This window comes from Drosophila eugracilis, unplaced genomic scaffold, assembly GCF_018153835.1.
Source record: "Drosophila eugracilis isolate 14026-0451.02 unplaced genomic scaffold, ASM1815383v1 contig_722, whole genome shotgun sequence".
Classification (NCBI taxonomy): domain Eukaryota; kingdom Metazoa; phylum Arthropoda; class Insecta; order Diptera; family Drosophilidae; genus Drosophila; species Drosophila eugracilis.
Window position 1 is genome coordinate 84,437 of NW_024573616.1, and position 19,818 is coordinate 104,254.

Consider the following 19,818-nt stretch of genomic DNA (forward strand, 5'->3'; position numbering starts at 1 on the left):
CGGCTTGAGCCGCGTTGAGGCCAGTTTATGCGGGTGGAGCAGCTGCTGATCGTGGTCTTTGGGTCCGGGGGTCTCAGGTGTCTGGCTTGGCCATTGGCCATTGGTCAGGGCTTTGTTAATGCCACTTGATTAATCGCTTATTATGATGTCAGATTAATAAGATCGTTTTCAAAAATGGTCCGTGTTCGAGGCCTGCGAAAAAAGCGAATGTTTAGTCAATGATTCCACGTGAAATTGTTATGTCAATGCAGTGCTCACCCTCTGACGTAATCAGTGGCCTCAGAAAGTCTCTTTGCGAAAGGGGAAGAACCTGAAAGTAAGTTAAGAAGATTAACTGAATGCTTAAATGAATATCTGAAGGAAAACTTACCTTGTTAGGTAGTAACTTGAGACATAGATGGCCCACTGCAAAGATCGCCCATCCCAGGAAAAACACTCGAAATTAAATTTTTAAATACTATATTTTTATTATAAATATTACAAATAAAAACAAAATCTCATTTGTAATTTAATTATAATTTTCTTTATGCTTTTCGCTTTGCCTGGCAGCCCCTCCACTGCCTCTCCTTCGTCTGTTTACACTAAAGTTTAAATTTTATTTACAACAAATTGTTTAGCTTCCACATTTCGTTTCGATTTCGCACAAATGTTTTTTCGAGTGTATTTAATGTTTTGTTTTGTTTTTCTCTCAAATATATATATATATACTTTTATCAACGCTTTCGAATTTTGTTTCTTGTGAATTTCTACATTCTATGTTTATGTTTTTTCCAATTTTCTTTTTGTTTTATAATTTTCCGAATCGAAACTTAAATAGTTAGTTTCTTACAGAATGAGGCCGAAAGTTACGTATCTGGATTGAGTTGAATTCCGCTCTCAAGGTTGTTTTAGCCAATTCTTGGTTAGGTTTTTCGTTTTCGATTTCTCTTGACTATTTTCTTCTATTGCAAATCACAAATCCTTTCACCTGGGATGGGGGAACGGGGAGGTTGGGTAGGGTTGGGTAGGGAATTTACAAACGAAACGCTCTATAAAGTTACATGCTTTATATTGGGCTGGTTTAATTATATATATCTACATATAAACATATGATGCCTTATAGTTCTGCTTCCCTCTCGTCCTGCTCTAGCTTTCTCCTTCGTTCCTTTGACTTTGGTATATGGATTTCCACGGACGGCGTGGAAATTGAGTTTGAGTTACGTACATACATTTATATAGTTAGTGTTAGGCGAATATTCATATAGAAATCGTTCGGTTCTGCGCTCAAAGGGGATTCCCCTCGCAGCATCCTCGTCTAATAATGCATTTCAATTTACTACTTTACAGGGTTTTATTCGATTTTCGATTCATTACTTTCTATACATATCTTTGTGTTGCTCTTTTAACAATTTAAACTCTCGCTCCTCACCTGCCAATTCATGTTTCGGTATACTTTATATCCTTTTCGACCTAACTTTACTTTTGCAAGAACCAAAAATTGCACAAGAAATTAAAAATAAAAGAAATAGTGGTTAACCCAAGTTGGTTGACCTTCTCTTAAGAGTTTTATAAAGTTTAATTTGCCGTCGAGTTTTACATCAATCCTCTGCGATTCCTTTCCGTTTATATTTAAGCTTCTGCCAGTTAATAGTTTTGTTTTCGTTTTTATTGTATGTTTACTTTAAGCAACGTTATTCCGTGGTTTTGGTATCTCTTTGTCTAAACTTGCGACACTCTCTTAGCAGCAAGGTTCTCTATTATCATTCGTGTTCAGTGTTATCTGGTATTTATGGTTTCTCGAACCAACATGCAATGGATTTTGACGCCACTTGGTGTTTTTTTTTTGGATTTTTATTTTATAGTTTTGCGCTAGGATTGCTACAAACATTGATTTAGTTTAGGTTTAGGGTTTAGGGGTATGCTGGGGTGTATATATAAGTTAATCGTACAGTACTTATGACGCGTAGAACTAATGTTATCGTGTATATAGTATATATGCTTCATATATATTTACTTTATATATACGCCTTGCCTTTAGCTTTACTTGGTATCATGTATAGTTAACCATATATTATGTATATATATGCGTTATAGTTAAATATAGCTTATTTAGATCTGAGGTCACATGAGTTGGTTTTGTTTGAGTTTTACGCTTTACTTGTATCTTTACCATTATCTTTATCGTATCTTTACCTTTATCTTTATCTTTATCTTTATCTTTATCTTTATCTTTACCGTACGTTTATCTTAGTTCGCCTTCTCCGCCGGCCTTTCGTGTACAATTAAATAATAAGTAGAAAATAATAACAATTAACTAAGTTGCAGGCAGAGTTCTCAGCTCCGCTCTTTGTTTAGTTTAGTTTAGTTTGAGTTTACTTTAGTCCACGCGAAGTTCAACGGATTGGATAGGTAATAGATTGGATAGTCCTCTGGGATCGAAGTAAATTCTTTGCGCTCTCCTCCGAACTAACGTAAATTGTATTTAGATAGAAATTTCATTTAACTGCTGCTGCTCCTGATCGGGCTGCTGATCCGGCACCTGATCTACTGCGGACTGTTGGGTGGCGTGATCTCGTCGCCCTCGCCTCCGGATCCCGGCTCGCCCTTCGTCTTGTTCTCCTTCTTCCACTTCATGCGGCGGTTCTGGAACCATATCTTTATCTGGCGCTCCGTGAGGCACAGGGCGTGGGCGATCTCGATCCTCCGCCGGCGGGTCAAGTAGCGATTGAAGTGGAACTCCTTCTCCAGCTCCAGGGTCTGGTACCGGGTGTACGTCTGCCTTCCGCGTTTGCGTTCTGTTGGGCCCAAAGAAAAGTACAAATTTTCACAATTAAAATCAATGCAACGCTTCACCTTCCACCAAATCAACAACAACAACAAGTTCTACTGTATCTACAGGTCCACTACAATGCATACAACAACAAGAGCTGGAATAAGAATATATATCTTGTATCTTTTTGTTCTTCTTCTCTCCACCCGGAGAATCCCGGATGAGGGATCGGGGATTGAGGAATTGAGGGAGTGGGGGAACTCAAAACCACATGAAGCAAGGCGCTGGGACTCTGAAACTGAGGCTGATTAAAAGACAACCTTACCGAATTCGGATATTTGTACTTGTCAAAAAAAGAGAAGAAACAGGGCCCACAACAGGTCTGTGACGAGGGGCGGCGGCCAAAGGGGTCTCTCCCTCCCTACTCGGTCGGCCATCCCGATAGGAACTCTGGGTTTAATTTTCAGGGTATACACTTTCTAAGGGGTCGAAAGACTTTGGGAGGGTCTTTAATGTAACGACTTTTGAAAGGATTTTAGAGGTGCATAAAATTACTCTTTCTAGTTTGGGTTCAAAGTCAAAGTAACAGTAGTGTGTATTTTAAGAGGACTTCTTAGGTTAAATCTTTTGAAACAACAAAATCTTTGTTTCCCTTTCGATCTTTGTACAGCATACAATTTTATAATATTTTAAATCTTTATAGTTTAGAAAAGGGTATCTAACTATCGACAATGTTCCTCATTTTTGTGTTCATTTGTGGATTAAACTCGGCGGAGATTTCATGGACATCAAGCGGCGAGCAGACAAGGTAACTAATTATGCCCCAATGCGGTCTGTCCGCTCTTCTGTCCGTCCGCTCGTCTGATTGTCCGTAAAGCGGAGAGGTATCATGCCCGTGATTCAGGCAAGTGCAGTTTCACCTTCGAGCCCCTCAGCCTATACGCCCCCCTTCGGTCGGTAGCTGGGCATAACTGTAAAATAATTCGGAATAATTACGAAGGCTGCCCCCGCCCCAGCCACCTCCACCGCCAAGCCACTCCATTTCGAAAGCAACCAACCAAATGAGTTCGGCGCCTAATGACACTTACTATAATTATAATTTCGGTAATGACAGCAGCAGAAAAAGAGCGGAGTGAAAATGCCGGGAAAAATATGTCAAATATAATACGCAGCAGCAAATATTGTAATTGTCGATGGCGAAGGTGGGCAATGGGTAATTGAAATGGGTTGGTAGCGTGAGAAGCCATTTTCGGGTGGAGTTTTCCCGGCCACGTCTTGAGTGCTTTTCTCTGTTGCCTATGTTTTATTTTAGGGTTTGGAAAATGTCCGGCCGGAAATTGGAAGGCGGCCACAGCAGCATTGGCATTGCGGTGGCTTTTGACCAACCACGCCAAGCGGCAATCAGTGGAAGTTCCCTCATACCTCGTTCCTCGCCTCAAAACCCCCCTCCCCCTTGAGGTGGGCAGTCTTAACTATTTTTTAATAACATCTTCAGCATTTGTCTTGCTCAACTCGCTCGTCCGATTTTTTCATTTTTAATATTTTATGTATTTTTTGTGTCTGCCATCTTTTGGCTCGAGGTCATTACATCATAAGCTCTTTTATGTATTTTTCCTCTTCGTTTTTTGTACTTTTTTTTGTATTTTGTGCGGCATCCATTAAGGCGCGCGAATCCAAATCGTATAGAACCGGAGGAGGGGGTGGTGGCTATGTGCTGGCTGTGAAGGGAAAGGGGAAGGGGAGGGAATGCCGCACAGCGGTGGTCAGAGCAGCTACCTTCTTTTAAATGACACGGCTGATGCCATGTCTATAACCCGAGGCGTTCGCATTTAATCATCATCAGTTAGACGAGTCGCTGTGCCGGCAAAAAATCTTGAAAGATTTGTGGCAAAAAGCGTGCGTGGTCATCCCCCTCTCTCTGGACCATCCTTCGCCAGTCTGCGAAGAATCCACGGGGGGAAGTCCAAAGAGTTGGGTATTAGGAGCGGATTAAGAGCGGAATAAATGGGCTGGACTTTCACCCGAGATGATGGATAACGAAGTGGGAGGGGAGTTCTATATCTTATTAATAACAGTTTGCAAGCTAAATGCAATCCATATAGAAGGGGTTTGAAGGGGTAAACAGTATTTCGCTTAATTAGCTTAATTAAATTCACATCGCACTAATTAAAAATCCTATATAAATAAAAGGCCAGTCATTATCACTCATTTCAAACAGACCAAAGGCCATTGTAATTCCAGTAGTTGCTCCCATTTGATTGCCATCTTGTTCCCTTTCTGGAACACTGTCCACACATTTCCATTTCCATTTGCATTTGCATTTACACTCCCCTTTGAAGTTTTGCTGATGATTAGCAGCACAAAGCTGTGTGTCTGCCCCTCATGCATTGCAAATAAATGATTATTTTAATTGATGAAAACACCTACAAGTAATGCATACGAGAGTGGGGTCTTTGGGGATGGGCAGGGGACGGGTTACGCTGAAAGAGGGGCGTGCATTGGCAATTTAAGAGCGGGCGCTCGCTGAAATTTGTTTTTAATGATGCCTTTGCACATTTCATGTTGCCATCACTCAGAAAACATAAAAAACCGGAGGCAAGAAGGAGAAGAAGTACTTGCTTGTCTTAGATACACTTTTTATGCGCGAGCGTTGATCAATTGGGGCGCCCTCTTCTGGACAGGAGCTTCGAATCGAGCGCTGGGAAATTATTATAAACGCATTAATGGCGCTCTGACGAGTAGAAGAGAGGGCGGGGCAGGGGGAAATGGGGCCCAAGGTATCAGCAACAGAAATATAATAAAGGTGAAACAATTAATATGAAAAAGAGTAGCGATACATGTGAAGTACCAAAGGCAAGACCTTTTCAGGTTCTCTCTTCACCGCTCCCCTGCCACGCCCCCACCCTGCTGCCCCTCTACCGGCCATACATCTAAAGTGGCTGAGTGGTTGACTGACGAACCGAGTGGACCGGGGGCATTAATGCTTTTTGATATGAAAGCGTATTGTAATTAAATTGCGATTAGGCCACCATTTTAACCATTTTACTCGTTTATTACACTGCTCCGGCTCCATAATGGATTTTATTTCATTTTCTTCCCCTATCAGCCCCCTCTCTCCGCCCCACCCCTTGCGGCACACACAATTACATTAGTGCTATTGGCTGTCCGTGTGCGAGAGTGTGTTGGTTAACGTTTAAAGGAAATCATTAAAATAATTGCCAACAACATTTTATGGAATTCGTTGAAGCAGGAAAAAATTAAAAATAAAAAGCATTATTTAATAGCTCGAAAAAATTCTATTTTATAATGCCCATAATGAATTATTATATTGGCAGAGATTGCTTCTCCATCGCACACGAGTCCCGTCGAGCGGAACTAAAACAATGGCCAGCATCGTGAGGGAAAGTTCAGAAAGTGCGAAATGAATTTCTAGAGGGAAGGTGGGGAAAATAATGGGACTCTAGGCCTGATGGCAAGCCAGTTTTGCTGTAATCAAATGATTAATTCATCTTTAAAGGGTAGGAAAATCTGTTTCATTAGCCTGGCTAAGCTACTAACCTTGTTTGCAGCATCAATATCTTAAACTCTAATCCATTTCCAATCGAATTACCATAGACATAGCCCTTTTCTTAGCAGTATCAAACTGACATCACTGCTTATGACCTCCAAAATTAGAAGACTTGGCCCCGGGTTAAGGCCGCAGCCATTCCCAACTGCAGCTGGGTGGTCGCTGCAGCCGTCGCAGTCTTCTTGGCCGAAAAGCCGCTCGTCATGCAACAAATACAAAAATGCATTTAGCCACAAACAAAACGAAACGTAAACAAGTACAAGCCGGCGAGCGGGCGAGCGGGCAAAAAAAAGCTCACATCAAATGCGAGTAAATGTTTTTTTAATTGCGGAAATTACAGACAAACGCAGGCCGCCGCAACAAAAGCTGGAAAATGATTATTATTTATGATCGTAAGTTGATAAATTTTTCATCCAGCTGAAGAGTGTTCGTGTGTGGCATTTAGTGCTGGAAAAAAGGCGGACAAACACCGCTGGTTGATGTCACTTCATTCTCTGCTAGCTCTCCGCTGTTCTGCTGCGAATCTGCCAACTCATTCGATGACTTTGTGCTAAATAAGCAGTGGGCTAAGAGAGAGGAAGGGTGGGTGCCGAAAAGTTTTCCTCCCATTTGATTGTTTTGCATATTTGACGTATTTTTGCCGTCACCAACTTTCCACTTGCTGTTTTCACAACCTTCGGGGAGTTGGCCAGAAAATGGAACGTCAAAAAATGTAACGGCAGAAGGGAGCAGGAATAAATATAGCCCGAAATCCTTCTGAGGTTTGATGTCTTTGACTGCCCCGCCAGCAATTTCTCTTTTTCCTCCCTTTTTTTTAATTAAGTCCAAGAATTTTGGTTTTTATTTCCGGAGGTAAGAGCCACAATTAAATATTGCCATTGACCATTTGATCATTTGTTGGCCTTCTTTTTTATAATTTTCATCTGGCTGCCCTTTTCCATCTGGCTGTAATCTCAGGAGACTTCAGAGCGTTTTTAATTTGGGACTTGTTAAGCACTTAAGAGGGTTAAAAATCGACAAAAGTTGACAAAAAAAAATGGAGCCCAAAAATCGGAGTGGAAAGAAGAGCGGAAAGCATCGCCAAGGAGTTGACTAGGGGCTTAAAAATGCATTCATTTTATGGCACCGAAAGGGGGGGGGAGGAGGGGACTTTAAACTTTATTTAGTTATCGCTTAAACAAAAGCAGAACGCGAACCGGAGGGGAAAACGAGGGAAACTATGCGCGCCATCTGATTGTTGTTGCGGGCTCTTCTTTCTTTCGGTCGCTCCGCTTTCTTACCACCGTTTCGGTGCTCTGCACTGGGAAAAACCTGATTACATAATTGAAAATATCAAGTATTAAAAAATAATAATCGGTAGTTACTTTTTGAAATGACTTTAAGCTGATAGAAACTTAAAAGAAATACCATTTTTAAGTTATTATCTAATGCTGATCTACAAGAGATTTTAATATTTAAATTTTACTTTATTTATTTTTAATATATAATAAATTTGAATGATTTTTCTTTTTTTTAATTAACGACCAAATATTAAGTAATTATGTTTTTCCCAGTGCCTGCCCTCCGTTCCCCCATTTTGGATGCTCACTGTGGCCATGGCTACCCATGTCAAAATATTTGACAGCTGACTAAAACACGCTATGCGAGGGACGCGAAAGAGAGAGCAGGCATTCAGTCAGGCTCATATCAAGTATCCCTGAGCAGCCGAAATGTCTCTCCCCGTCTCTCTCATGGCCTCTCTTTCCCGCTCTCCGTCTCGCTTTCTCCAATGGCCGCTGGCTGGCAGCCATTGAAACATGTGGCTGACATTGACGACGACGTCGACAGCGGCAGTGGGAGAGAGGGAAGACAGGAGAGAGAGCGATAGATGCTGGAGAGGAAGTCCTAGTCGAAGCTAAGTTGGTATGGGTAATGGCAACTATAATGAAAGCAAATTATGAAACACATCTCAAAAGGAAACTTAGTTAAAATTAAGTTGGATAAAAGTAATGCAAAGTTCATTTTAAAGTTTACAGTTTTTGATGTCTTAAGAAATAACATAACTGAAAACAGAAAAACATTCATTAAACCTTCATCTAAAGAAAACATAATATTACTTTAACTACTCAACTATGGATTGGCATTCTTCATTGCTATCAAAATATATATATATTTATATCGATTTTTTCTACAAATCCATAAACTAAACAATGAACATAAATGCTCCTTCCAAATAAATCCATACTTAGTGTTATCTTTGATGTAAATTCATCGAATTTAAAGCTTTTCATAGAATTACCTTTAAGGCAACCCTCCACCCTGCCAAAACTCTTTAAACTACCATTATCCCTAATTGATATTATTGCAGCAAGCCTATGAGAAGCAGCTCTCCTTTGCATAACCTCAAATTAATAATTCCTAACTAGTTTCGGATGTTCCTGCATTCCCCACTCGCCATCAGATACATTTTTAAAGGAATCCCAAACGCCGAAGCGCGGAGGAGGACCGCAGGAGGCCCGAAAGGTTGGCGCGGGACGACGAGAGCTTCCTCACTTCATTGCTGCATGAATAATATTCGTAATTTGTCAAAAGGTTGGCCAAATCCCAAAATACAAAAACAGCAGCGGCCCAAACAGAAGATGAACGAAAAAATGGAATCCGAAAACAGAGCTGCGATTGAGCCACAAGGCCCCCGGATGCCTCTCCCATGTCCAGAACTCCAGAACTGACCCATCTCCGAGTGCCGAGGCCCCCAAGGACCTTTGGCGAGCTGTTGCCATTATTTTGCGCTCCTCAGCTGGCCACAAGCCCAGGGGCGGAGGCGTGGAGAAAGGGGGGTGGCTCTGCCGAAATAAAAGCGAAATTTCCTCTTCGCATTTGCTGCGCTTTATTAAACTTTTCCACCCAACACCACAGAATGTTTGCGGGTGTGTGTGGTTGTGGGTTGGTGGGTGTGGGGCTGTGGGGCTGTGGAAATCCCCAAAGTTCCTGTGTCATTTTTTGTGCTTCACGTTGCTCAAATTTTTTGACAGACCCTGTCAGAGGGGTGAGTTTTCCTTACATATATATGTACGTTTTCGTATATATTTAGAAAAAATCTTCACGCATTTGGCAAATTATCTTTTGATCCGTCCGCTTAAATTGCCAGCAGCAAAAAAATCAAGAAAAAGTTGTGGTCCAGCGATTTGGACTTTCGAATACCTTGTACTCCTCCTTGTCAGACTTATTGGGGGATGTATATAGAAGATCGCATAGGGATGTGCGTTTCTATATATATTTATGAAGTGGTTTTACCCTAATATCTATATTTACAGGTAAAAGGTGGACTAACGTGCCAAAGAACATCAATAAACTTAAAAACTTACTGGAAAATTATACTTACTAACCGACCTATTCGATAAACATTCCAAATAAATGACTTAAACTTTCAAAGATTCCAAGTAAAAACCTTTTAAAAAATACAAAATAGCCCCTGAAACTCCACAAGTACGAATATAGGGTATGAGAATCCTGAGGAATGGCTGAGGAAAATACGTTAACACAATTTCACTTTGGGTGGACACATCTAAGCCGGGCCAATCGTCTGCCTAAGTAGTTGTCCTCCGCCCACCGCCCGCTGTCGCTCTTGTGCCATCGAAAAGTAGTTTGCGCGCAAATCCTCAAGTTAAGCAAAACTCTCCAGGACATTAAGTGCAGCGCCAACAGACAACAAAGTCCAAGGATGGCAAAGTTTCCTTCGAGCCCCTCGCTTTCCTCGGATCGCTGGAAACTGCCAAACGGATGATGGCCGGGATCAACGTTTTACCAAAGCCAGGGCAAAAGTTTTTCCAGCAGACAACGTGCAACTTTTTGGCCAGCGGGAAGTTCTTTTCATTGTCTTGAACCCCACTGACAGCTTCCAAGGGGCAGAGGAGTGGAAACTGTCGCTTATAATGCGCACAATGAAGTGCACTTTTCCTACTCCTGCCCAGCCCAGCCACTGGCTGCCCAGAATTGAAAAGTGCTCAGCTTTGGCTCCGCTGGCATAAATATTTCCATTTTATGTAAGCGAGAGATTTCCCAGGCAATCAGAGTGAATCACAATGAGCGGCCCTGACAGCGCCAATAAAAAATGCATTTATTCGGGTAAAACGAAACTGCAGTTTTGGTGGGCAAAGCAGGAAGTTTTCTAGTTTTGATAGGCAACCCGCTAATTTAACAACTAACATAAGCAAAAACCATTTTAAGAATGTGCTTAGCTTTTAATATCTGCAAATTATCACAAAAGCGAAGTACTCCATGTGGCATTCCTACTCCCTGCATAAGCCACCAACTTTGTGGGGCATTTGTTTTCCGTGTGTAAATGAGTACGGAGGAGGCCAGGCAAACACTTGTTGCAAGAATTTGTTGACTGTCGCTTAAATTTATGACCCCAAAACTCGAGGACCGCAAAAAGAGCCAGCAGCATCCGAAGGATTTGGCTTGGACTGCAAGTTTTCCTCCTCGCCCCACCAGCAAATTATCAAATGGCAGCCCGACAGCAAGGGGAAAGGCGAGGAAAGCGGCGGAAATCGAGTTGAACTTGGTAAATATCAAAACAACATTAAGGCAGGAGAGCCCAGCTGAAGGGCCAAAAAGGGGGCTCCAAGCCCCATTGTGCTGACTGCCATCCATGAGTTACAACTTAATTGAAACGGAGTTTCGTTTTCCCTGCACTTTTTTCTCCTTTTTCCAGCATCGAAAGAGACCCCGAAGTGACTCTTCTCGCCTTGCCCAGTCACGATCGGAACCTTTGTGGCACCTTTATCTTTTATTTGTTCGCCTTGGTTGTTGCCTAATGCACGCTTGAAAAATGTCCAGGCGTTAAGTAGTTGCAATCGAGTTACAGTGGACGAGTTGAGATATGGAAGGAGGTTTAGGCAGTCTGCGTAAATATTCAAATGGCATGTTTTAAAGATTTGGCTTTAGGAAAGTTTATACTTTGTAAATTAGTAGCATGATTTTTATGTTACTAAGCGCCACCTCCTTTTCCCGCTTTGTTTTAAACAAATGACTAAGTGGTACCTTTTAATCCTAGACCAAACCTGCTCTTGCCCATCCCTCAATGTAAACCTCTTCCATTTGGCAAACGCCTCAGGCCTTTGAGCAATTTTCGATTATTTGTCCCACTGTCTCCGACTATTTATGGGCTATGCAAAATGCAGAAGAGAGGACGGGCTGGGCAGGCCCAGGGAAAGACTAAAAAACCTAAGCAGAAATAAACTCGTATGCATTTAATCATCGTAACTTAAGCTCGGGGATCATGTTGTGGCACAGTGAGAATGCCGCAGTTGCCGCCGCGGGAGATGCGGACCGAGCTTTGGGCCAACTCCAGCTTTAATTCTGCTGCCAGCAGCCAGCAGCCAGCAGCCCAACCCCTCTGCTCATCCTCTCTGACCGCTTCATTTTTAATAAAGAAAAGAAGTAAAAAATCCAGCAGAAAATATATAATAAGAGAAAAGAGGGGAAAACTTCATGTCACCGTGGCCTGGCGGTTGCCTGGCTGCTCTTCATTTTTTAAGGCGCGTACTTTTTGCTTGAGTTTTTTTCTTCGGTTACTTTTTGCACCGCTGCAGAGGCGTAGAGGGAGGGGATTAAGACGACGGAGTGGCCACTGCGGAGTGGTGCTATGAATGGAGCCTCGGCGTGTTCTGGAGATTAATAAATTGATGGCATCCATTGCACATAACGTGTAACTAATGGCGCTCATCAATTCTGCTTTACATCTCAATCTGGCTTTGGCGAAAAAGCGAAAAAATACAGCCGGCAACAAACAAAAAACCACAACAGGATCGGGAGTTGGGGATATGGATGGGGAGAGCTGCTTGGATTTGGTAATGACCCAGGAGCAGGTCAGCTGGCGGATAGCGGATGGCTGATGGCGGAAGGTGGAAGGCGGATGGAATGAAAAGGACCAACCACTTGAGGCCAGCTCTCACTTTCTCCCGGGGAAAAGTGAAAGGCCAACGGAATTCTATATTTGGAAGGGCCTCGCCTCCGCATCCTTACAGCAATTTCCCTCGAAAGGCGGACGAAAACTAACCCCGCTTATGCAACATCCTTTGAGGCTAAAGCCGAACCACATGCAGTCTGTGTGTGCTCTACTTTCTAGCTCTCATTAGTTACGCCTCGGGTTTTTGGCAAACCTTTTCCTGACAGGATTCGGGTCTATTGTCAATTTGCATTAGCTGCCAGGACCGCCTTCTGTGCTGAGATCTCTTGGGCAAGCGGAACCCGAGGAGCACCTCTTCCGCCACCTCTTTCGTCTACCACCTTTCATCTGCCTGCATTCATCGATTTTGGGACTTGGGAAATTCGCAAATTTGAAAGAATGTCAGGTATCGGGATGTCTTTGCAGATGGATTACGGCTAATGTCGAGCAATTGGCCAAGGCAATAAAGTGAAATTGCCGGGACGTGTCAAGGTCGTCGTCGTGAGGCAAATGTCAACACGTTCAAAAATATTGTGCAGAAAGAGTTTAGGAATATTCAGAATTTTAAAATATATTCAAAAACTAAAAATAAAAACATCCCTCAATGAAATATTTTGATTTTATCTAGCAGTTTAAATATTATAAATAAAATATTTGTATATTCTATCATTTTACTGACTTTAAATATGTGATTACCTGTTATTTTTAATAAAAAATAAATAAATCAATTTAATTTTAATTTGTTAAATAAATTTTGTAAGACTTAAAGACTTGACTTGAAAAATTTTTAAATTAAAAGGACGGCTACTTTATCTCACTGCTTGTCGACTTTGCTCAGGCAACTGCTTGCTCGTCGATCTGTTAGTAAGCAGTAAACACATATACAAGCAGTTTTAACTGCTTGTGGACTGCTTCGATTTACGATATTCGCTGTAAAAGTTCTAAAAATAAAATCTAAAATAACAGCTCTTGCCGTTGTATGCACTCAATTACGTTTCTAATGGGAACTACGATCAACGCTTTACGGGGGACTAACTACAGCAACCCACTACGATAAGAAGAAGAAAAATTCCACTTAATACGTTTCGTGGAATTGTCGATCACTTTCCTTGACACTTACCAAACTGACTTCGCATCCAGGGATACAGTGGAGACGGCATCCCCGAGGACTGCGAGTTCGGGTTTTGGGAAGGGGGCGTGTGTTGGCCAGGATGTCCTTGGTGCATCTGGGGCGGGCCCTGGCCCTGGTGCATCATGCCTTGCGGTGGTGCTCCCACCGGCGGTACTCCCGTCTGCTGCTGGTACATGCCCATGTTGTGATGGTTCTGATGGACCTGTTAAGGGTTAATGCTCAGATTAGTTATATAATTTTATTAACAAGGGGAACTTCGAACCATCCACCACTGCGAGGGGGTTAGTCCTTGTGTCTTTGGGTGTTGGAGACAAGCGGAATGCGGACTTGATCTTACCTCTGTCACGTCGGGAACTCCCACGTCCGTGTAGCCCAACTGCGGGTGCGAGCAGCGAAAGCGAAGGTGAAAGAGATGGGAAAAGCGTTAAGTGGTTGGCGAAATATGCAGGTGGGTTAAGGAGTTCTAAGTACGGTTAACTTGAAGAAGTATATAAACTAATAAGGAATAGCTTAAAGTAAACTAATAAGAATGTATAAGAACTAGCAATGAAGGCTTGATAAAGAAAACTTTTAACTTAATAATAAAATTTCCTACTGTAATCTCTTGAGGTGTTAGCAAGGTGTGTTTAAAATAAACCTAAGTATCTATAAAAAGCTTAAATTTGGCTTATAATCATAGTAAGTATCTTTTAAAACCCTTTTTAAATAAATATTAAAACAGAAAGTATAAAGAATATATTGTTATCATAAACCATTATTTCTTATGATGGATGATGGTTATCCTTAAGCGTCAAAAGATGTTCATTCTACCAAAGCACTTTGCAACCTTGCCCCTTAACCTTACTACCAAAGCAACCATTAAAAGGATCCCTTCTCACCTGCGCCTGCGGATGACCCATGTGGTGGGGCAGCGACATCTGGGCGTTCATGTGGTGGCCGGACATTTGATCCACCAGCGGAGGCGATCCGCCCTCAGGAACCATGCCCAGACCGCCGACGGCCGCCTGCAACTTGCAGCTGGCGTAGACCACTGGCTGCTGCTGTTGCTGCTGCGGATGTGTCACCTGTTGCGTAACCTGCGGCAGCTGCTGCTGCAGTTGCTGTTGCGGGGCCTGCTGCGCCTGCTGCTGCTGCTGGTTCTGCGAGGGCTGTTGCTGCTGCTGCTGTTGCTGCTGGGGCACGCCCAACTGGCCGTTGGTCTGGGCCTGGGGCATGACCCCGCCCACCTGGCTGGAGGGGCTGTCCGGGCGGGAGTAGACCTGGTGCTGCTGCTGCTGCTGGTCCATTCCCTGGCCGTTGTAGTAGGGCATGCGGTCGTAGGGCGGGAAGCGCGGGTAGGGCATGTTGCCCTGGTGATTCGCGTTCTGGCTGTAGTGGTGCATCTGCTGGGCATCCAGGTCGGTGACCCCGTTGCCCGGGTAGTGGCCATGGTGCATGTCCGCCCCCATGTACGAGTTGGTGAAGTACGAGGTCATGCTCTCGCAGTTGTTTGTACTCATCGTCATCGTGGCAGCTTCCTCAGCGTCAGCTGATCCCGCCGCGAGTCCTGATCCTGGAGTGAACGTGATCGTGACTGTGACTCTGCTTAGTGGCTAGTGACTGTGGTGCTCCTGCCTCCTGTCTCCGTGCTTTTAGCTACTTTCCGTATATACAAAGTAAACTGGAATATAGAATGTAGTGATTATAGTTAATAAATCGGGGGATATATCTTACTCCTTACCCACCTAAATAACCTTTGAACCTTAAGTACAATGTACAGTTGCGTAGCCTAGTCTTAGTTAGTGTGTAGTCGTGGTGTGAGGTATAAAATGATTTCCGCTTTGCTGTTCCTCTGTTGCTGTCTTGGCCAAAAGTGACGAAATTAACCTTTTCGATTTGCTAGAAAATCCCTCTCCTTGGTGTGCTTTGATCCTTACGTAGCCTTATCCTCTAGTTGGTATTCCTCAATTTTGATTTTGAAACTCTGCAATGGGAATGGCGAAATTTCGGGTTATTGCTGGTCTTCTCAGCTCAAAGTTTGGGTTTAAAGTGACGTTTGTAGTGTCTGATTTCACATGTTCAGAGAGCTGGGAGCTGGGAACTGGGAGCTGGGAGCAACATGTGGAGTCCGGTGACAAATGGCTTATCGTATGCATGGCCAAGTTCTTAAAAATGTGCCAAGAAGTCGGATTTTGGGAATTGGGAGGGTTTGTGGGGTGATTCGATACGCATTTACTTTTAAGTTCGCCGACTATAGTCAAGATCAGTTTCCTATTATCATGTTATATAAGTTTTTTACATGCTATAAAGTATTTTATGCAAACCTGGCAACTCTTCCATAGCAGAAATTCCGCAAAGCCAAGCCAAGATGACAATGCCCCCCTGGTAACTTTCGTAATCCTCAAACCAAGGATCTTCCACTGGCATGCGAGTGAACCACCCTCCACCCCCCTTGACAAGTTGACAACATTCATTGAATTTATGAATATGAAATCAATTGTGTTATCCCCTTTTGACCTGACATCCTTCCGGTCAAAGTGATTTAATTTCCTGGCTCATTATCACGAGTCTCTGACCTCATAAATCACAAAATTTCCCTCTCCAGCGCCGCCTTGGATAATCCAGACGGACAGACACAGGCAGAGAGAGGGAGATGGCGACACACGTTCCCTGCCAAGCCATGCATATTCACATGTCTGTCCTGCTCTGGCCGAGCCAGAGTCTGTGGTGATGGTGACAACCCTGCCGAAAATCCCCAACTAACTAACGTTAACTTGCTGTCGGAAATGAAACTTCCCCGACTTGCACAAAGCATGAAACCCCAAACAACAACAACAACAACTACAACGAAAGAGGGAATAATAATAAAATAAACGGAACGGTAAACTTTAAAATATTTCTGTCTTGTCTCTCCCTCTCCCTCTCGCTCTCGCTTTGCATTGTGTTCGTCCTCCTGCCGCTCTTCCTCTTCTACCCCCACCACCAGCACTCTCCTGGCATTTCCCTCTTTTGTTAACGAAATAATTTTCTTGCCTCCGACGCTGCCAAAGCCAAAAGCTTCCCTTTCAATTACACATTTCCCAATGATGGCGATTGAGCGGGACTTTCGGGATGGGCAAAATGGCGCGAAAGGACAATGGCAGCGGCGGAAGGAAGCCTGCTTTCTCGTTTGCGTGTGTGTGTGTGTGTGTTGAGTGCTCTGTTGGTTAGTGTGTGCGTGTGTGTGCCAGTCGAGGGCCAAACGGATGCTGGCAAATCGCTGGACTGTGCCCCGATCTCTGCCTATATCAGACATGTGGGTGGCCATGGCCGTGGGCGGAAAAGCCAGTGAGTGCCAGTGCCTTGGGGTAGGCAAAGAAACCCACTCAAGCACAAGCGAGATGATAATAATGTCTGATGTGTGTTTTGTCTGTTCTTCCTGTTTTTGCCGCTGCCACTGCCTCTGCGGTTGCGGAGTGGGGCAAGTGCCTGCTCACTGTATGATTTATGTTCGTCTGATGTGATTTATTCAAGCGGAGAAATTGCTCAAATTTGATTTGCCATAACAGATTTAGCCGCACTTTAATTGCAAATGTCTTTGGAATCATATTATATTGATGTTAGCTTTGGTTCTTAATTTTCATTAAAACCCATAATAAGATATTAATGTGTGATATATCTTCTATCTAATAAATTTCTAATTTTTGTTCCTTTATAATATGCAATGCAATAAAACGCCACCTATCGCTAATTCAGGGAACTAACAGCACTACATGTCAAATGTCAAAAGTTCGTCAAATTTGACAGCCCAAAAGTATGCCATGAAATTAGATTATAGGCGGCGCCACCTTACAGAATATCAGCGAACTGTCAGTTGCGTCATTGAAGTTGACGGCTGGTCACAGTGGTGTCCAAATTATATATAAAAAATGATTTGATAGGCCTAATAAAATTTAAAAGTCTATGCAAAAGAAAAGAATAATACAACATTTGACTTAAAAATATATATTAGTAAAAAATAGTTTGGCTAAAATATGTTATGGAATAATATTTCGGATATTTTTTAGGTTTATCTTTTCAATAAATAAATATTTATAGTTTCACTGAATTTCTTTAGGATCGAATGGTTTTGCTTGAAAACAATAATCTCTCATAATAAACTCATCTAACATAGTATCTAAATTTATTTAAGCTCTTTTACCACGTTTCATCCCACTGTGCAATGGCATTTCCCATGCATTCAGGTTCAGCCAAGACATGAACCATAGTTTTAAGCCCAGCCCACTTAGCCACGCACACATTCGCACTGGACACACTCCCGCACGCACACACACACACACATAAAGTGCGCATGCCATATGGGCAGTCCCGTTACCAGTTTTAAGCCACACACCTCGACAGCTGATTGCACAACCGAAAACCGACCAAAAGCAGATCCGTCGGCGAAACAGAGGGCCATCGGACGGGTTATCCATCACTCAGTGCGGAGATTTTACCCAGAATACGGTTAATGAGCACATCAACACTTTCCCATCCCGCTCATCCACTCCCACGCATGCGCCGTCCCTGTCTAACCAACGGAAGAGGAATCGAAATGAACAAAAATGAAATGAAATGAATGACTTCTTTCTTCGGCCATCAACTTCAGCTTCAGCCATTTTGATTTACGACTTCGAGGGAAACTGCGACTGCTCTGCCGTCGCGTGGCTATACTTAGGGAAGAGAAACTAGAGATTTCGATATTTACGGAAATTTCCTAAATATCAAAAATACTTTTAGCCTAAACGGTGCTTTTTGAGATTATAAAAGAAAGCCCAAATATAAAAATAAATCTACACGTCTGCCTGCATGGAACTACCTCTTTATTATATTTTTAATATAAATTTCAAGTTTGAAAGGTTTAATATTTGCATTTAAGCAACTTGAAGGCTTTTAGTAAGTAACTGTTGCTAAGAAACCGAAGAGCTTAACTAGATTCTCAAAATACAGAAACTGAAAGACAGTTCTTAATAAATTTAAGAAGTTTAAGGTTTTTCTCTTTTTGAAATATTTCTTAACTCTGTCAAACTGTACTTAGTTATTGTTGTATTATTAGTATAGTCATTCAAATAATATTATATTTCGGTAAGTGCTGTCCTAAGACCTGTCCTAAGATACTAATTTACATTTTTTAGTTCCGTTATCTGAATACCTTTAAAATAAACCCAACCTACTCAAAATGAACTAAAATGGCAAATCTTTTACACTTTTTCTGCTACCATTTTCCTTTTAGTTAATTCTCAACCGTTAGACGAAGGCGTCGCCCGTCAACTGTCAGTTAATGTTCTCGTTCTGGTTGTTCCTGCTGCTGCCTCCGCTTCGGCTGCTCCCGTTGCCTCTGCCACAACCGCTGCCTGAGTTGCCATTGCTATTGTTGTCGGCATCATTTGAAGAAGGGCGTTCGAGAGGAAGCGGCAACGGTAAACTTATAGCCAGTTAGTGCGTCTCATCTTCAGGTGGGATCAGGAGGGGGAGGAGTGGGAGGTGCTGGGTGGATGTCTCTCAATTAAACCAAGTGGAGAGGAGCGTTCTGCTCGGCTGCGCCAACCTCTGCCGGGGGCTTAAATTGCTGCTTTGCATTTTATTTAAATAATAATTGGCTTGACTAAGTTTTCGCAGCGGTGAAAATGTGAAAATGTGTAGAAGGGGAAGCTGGTGGGAATGGGCGAAAGGTGGAACGCATATAGTTGGCCTTAAAAAGCCGTCAAGTTGTAAGAGAATCTTCACTCCAATTAGGAAAAATCACACCAGAAACTCTAAAGAATGTGCAAATTTAATTAGCTGCGCTCTTTAGAAATGAGGCCAGAATAAATCAAAGATACTATCAAATCCCATAACCAATTAGAGATGAAAATGATTGCCATGTTTTCCTCTATCACCATGGTTCAGAATATATGTTTTCCACTTTTCACCCAAACAAACATTTCCCAAATGACCTTGAAATCAGGCGTACTCAATCCGTCTTCTGCGTAGAATATATTTCAATATAATCACCTGAAGAGGAAGACCCGAAGCACGTGCTCTTTAGGGGGGGCCGAAAATGCCAGAAGAGTTTATTGTGCCATCAACTAAAAGAGCAAATAAAATTTTATTACCACTATAAATTTCAGGCACTTGAAGCGGCGCACCAAAAACAGAGGCAAGCGCAGAACAACAACAAGAGAAAAGCCTGAAAAAAACCCTACAAAAATGCTGCAGAGGCGCAGCTAACAAAATTTAAAGGGGCTATTAATAAGTATAAGTATGTGGTAACAGAAATATCTTCGATTCAGCTCTTAGGGGTTTTAAGGATCCTTAATTTATAAAGAAGATTGATAATCACTTCCCTCAGCCCCTCTTCTACGCCGCCTCTGCCTTGCAGGCCTTGGTCAGGTTCTGGCTCAGCCTGCAGGAGGATAAACCCACGCGATTTGGCGACGGCGGCCAGACAGAGACGCCAAGAC

At 42.7% G+C, this 19,818-nt stretch overlaps 1 protein-coding gene across 5 annotated transcripts in view; it reads right to left on the reverse strand.

Moving 5' to 3' along the window:
• Window positions 1-1,036: 1,036 nt before the first annotated feature.
• The window catches only part of LOC108117568 (homeotic protein antennapedia), a 78,501-nt gene continuing 59,719 nt past the window's right edge, over window positions 1,037-19,818 (reverse strand). For 2 of the 5 annotated variants that reach the window (XM_017230075.2, XM_017230076.2), the window contains exons 2-6: window positions 15,103-15,341; window positions 14,257-15,038; window positions 13,716-13,754; window positions 13,355-13,580; window positions 1,037-2,774 (exon numbers count right to left, since the gene is read on the reverse strand). In XM_017230075.2, the coding sequence (XP_017085564.1) occupies window positions 2,524-2,774; window positions 13,355-13,580; window positions 13,716-13,754; window positions 14,257-14,883 (1,143 nt within the window). In that variant the 5' untranslated portion in view covers window positions 14,884-15,038; window positions 15,103-15,341 and the 3' untranslated portion in view covers window positions 1,037-2,523. The remainder of the gene's footprint in view (window positions 2,775-13,354; window positions 13,581-13,715; window positions 13,755-14,256; window positions 15,039-15,102; window positions 15,342-19,818) is intronic. The other 3 variants (XM_041819434.1, XM_041819436.1, XM_041819435.1) reach the window with 3 other exon arrangements.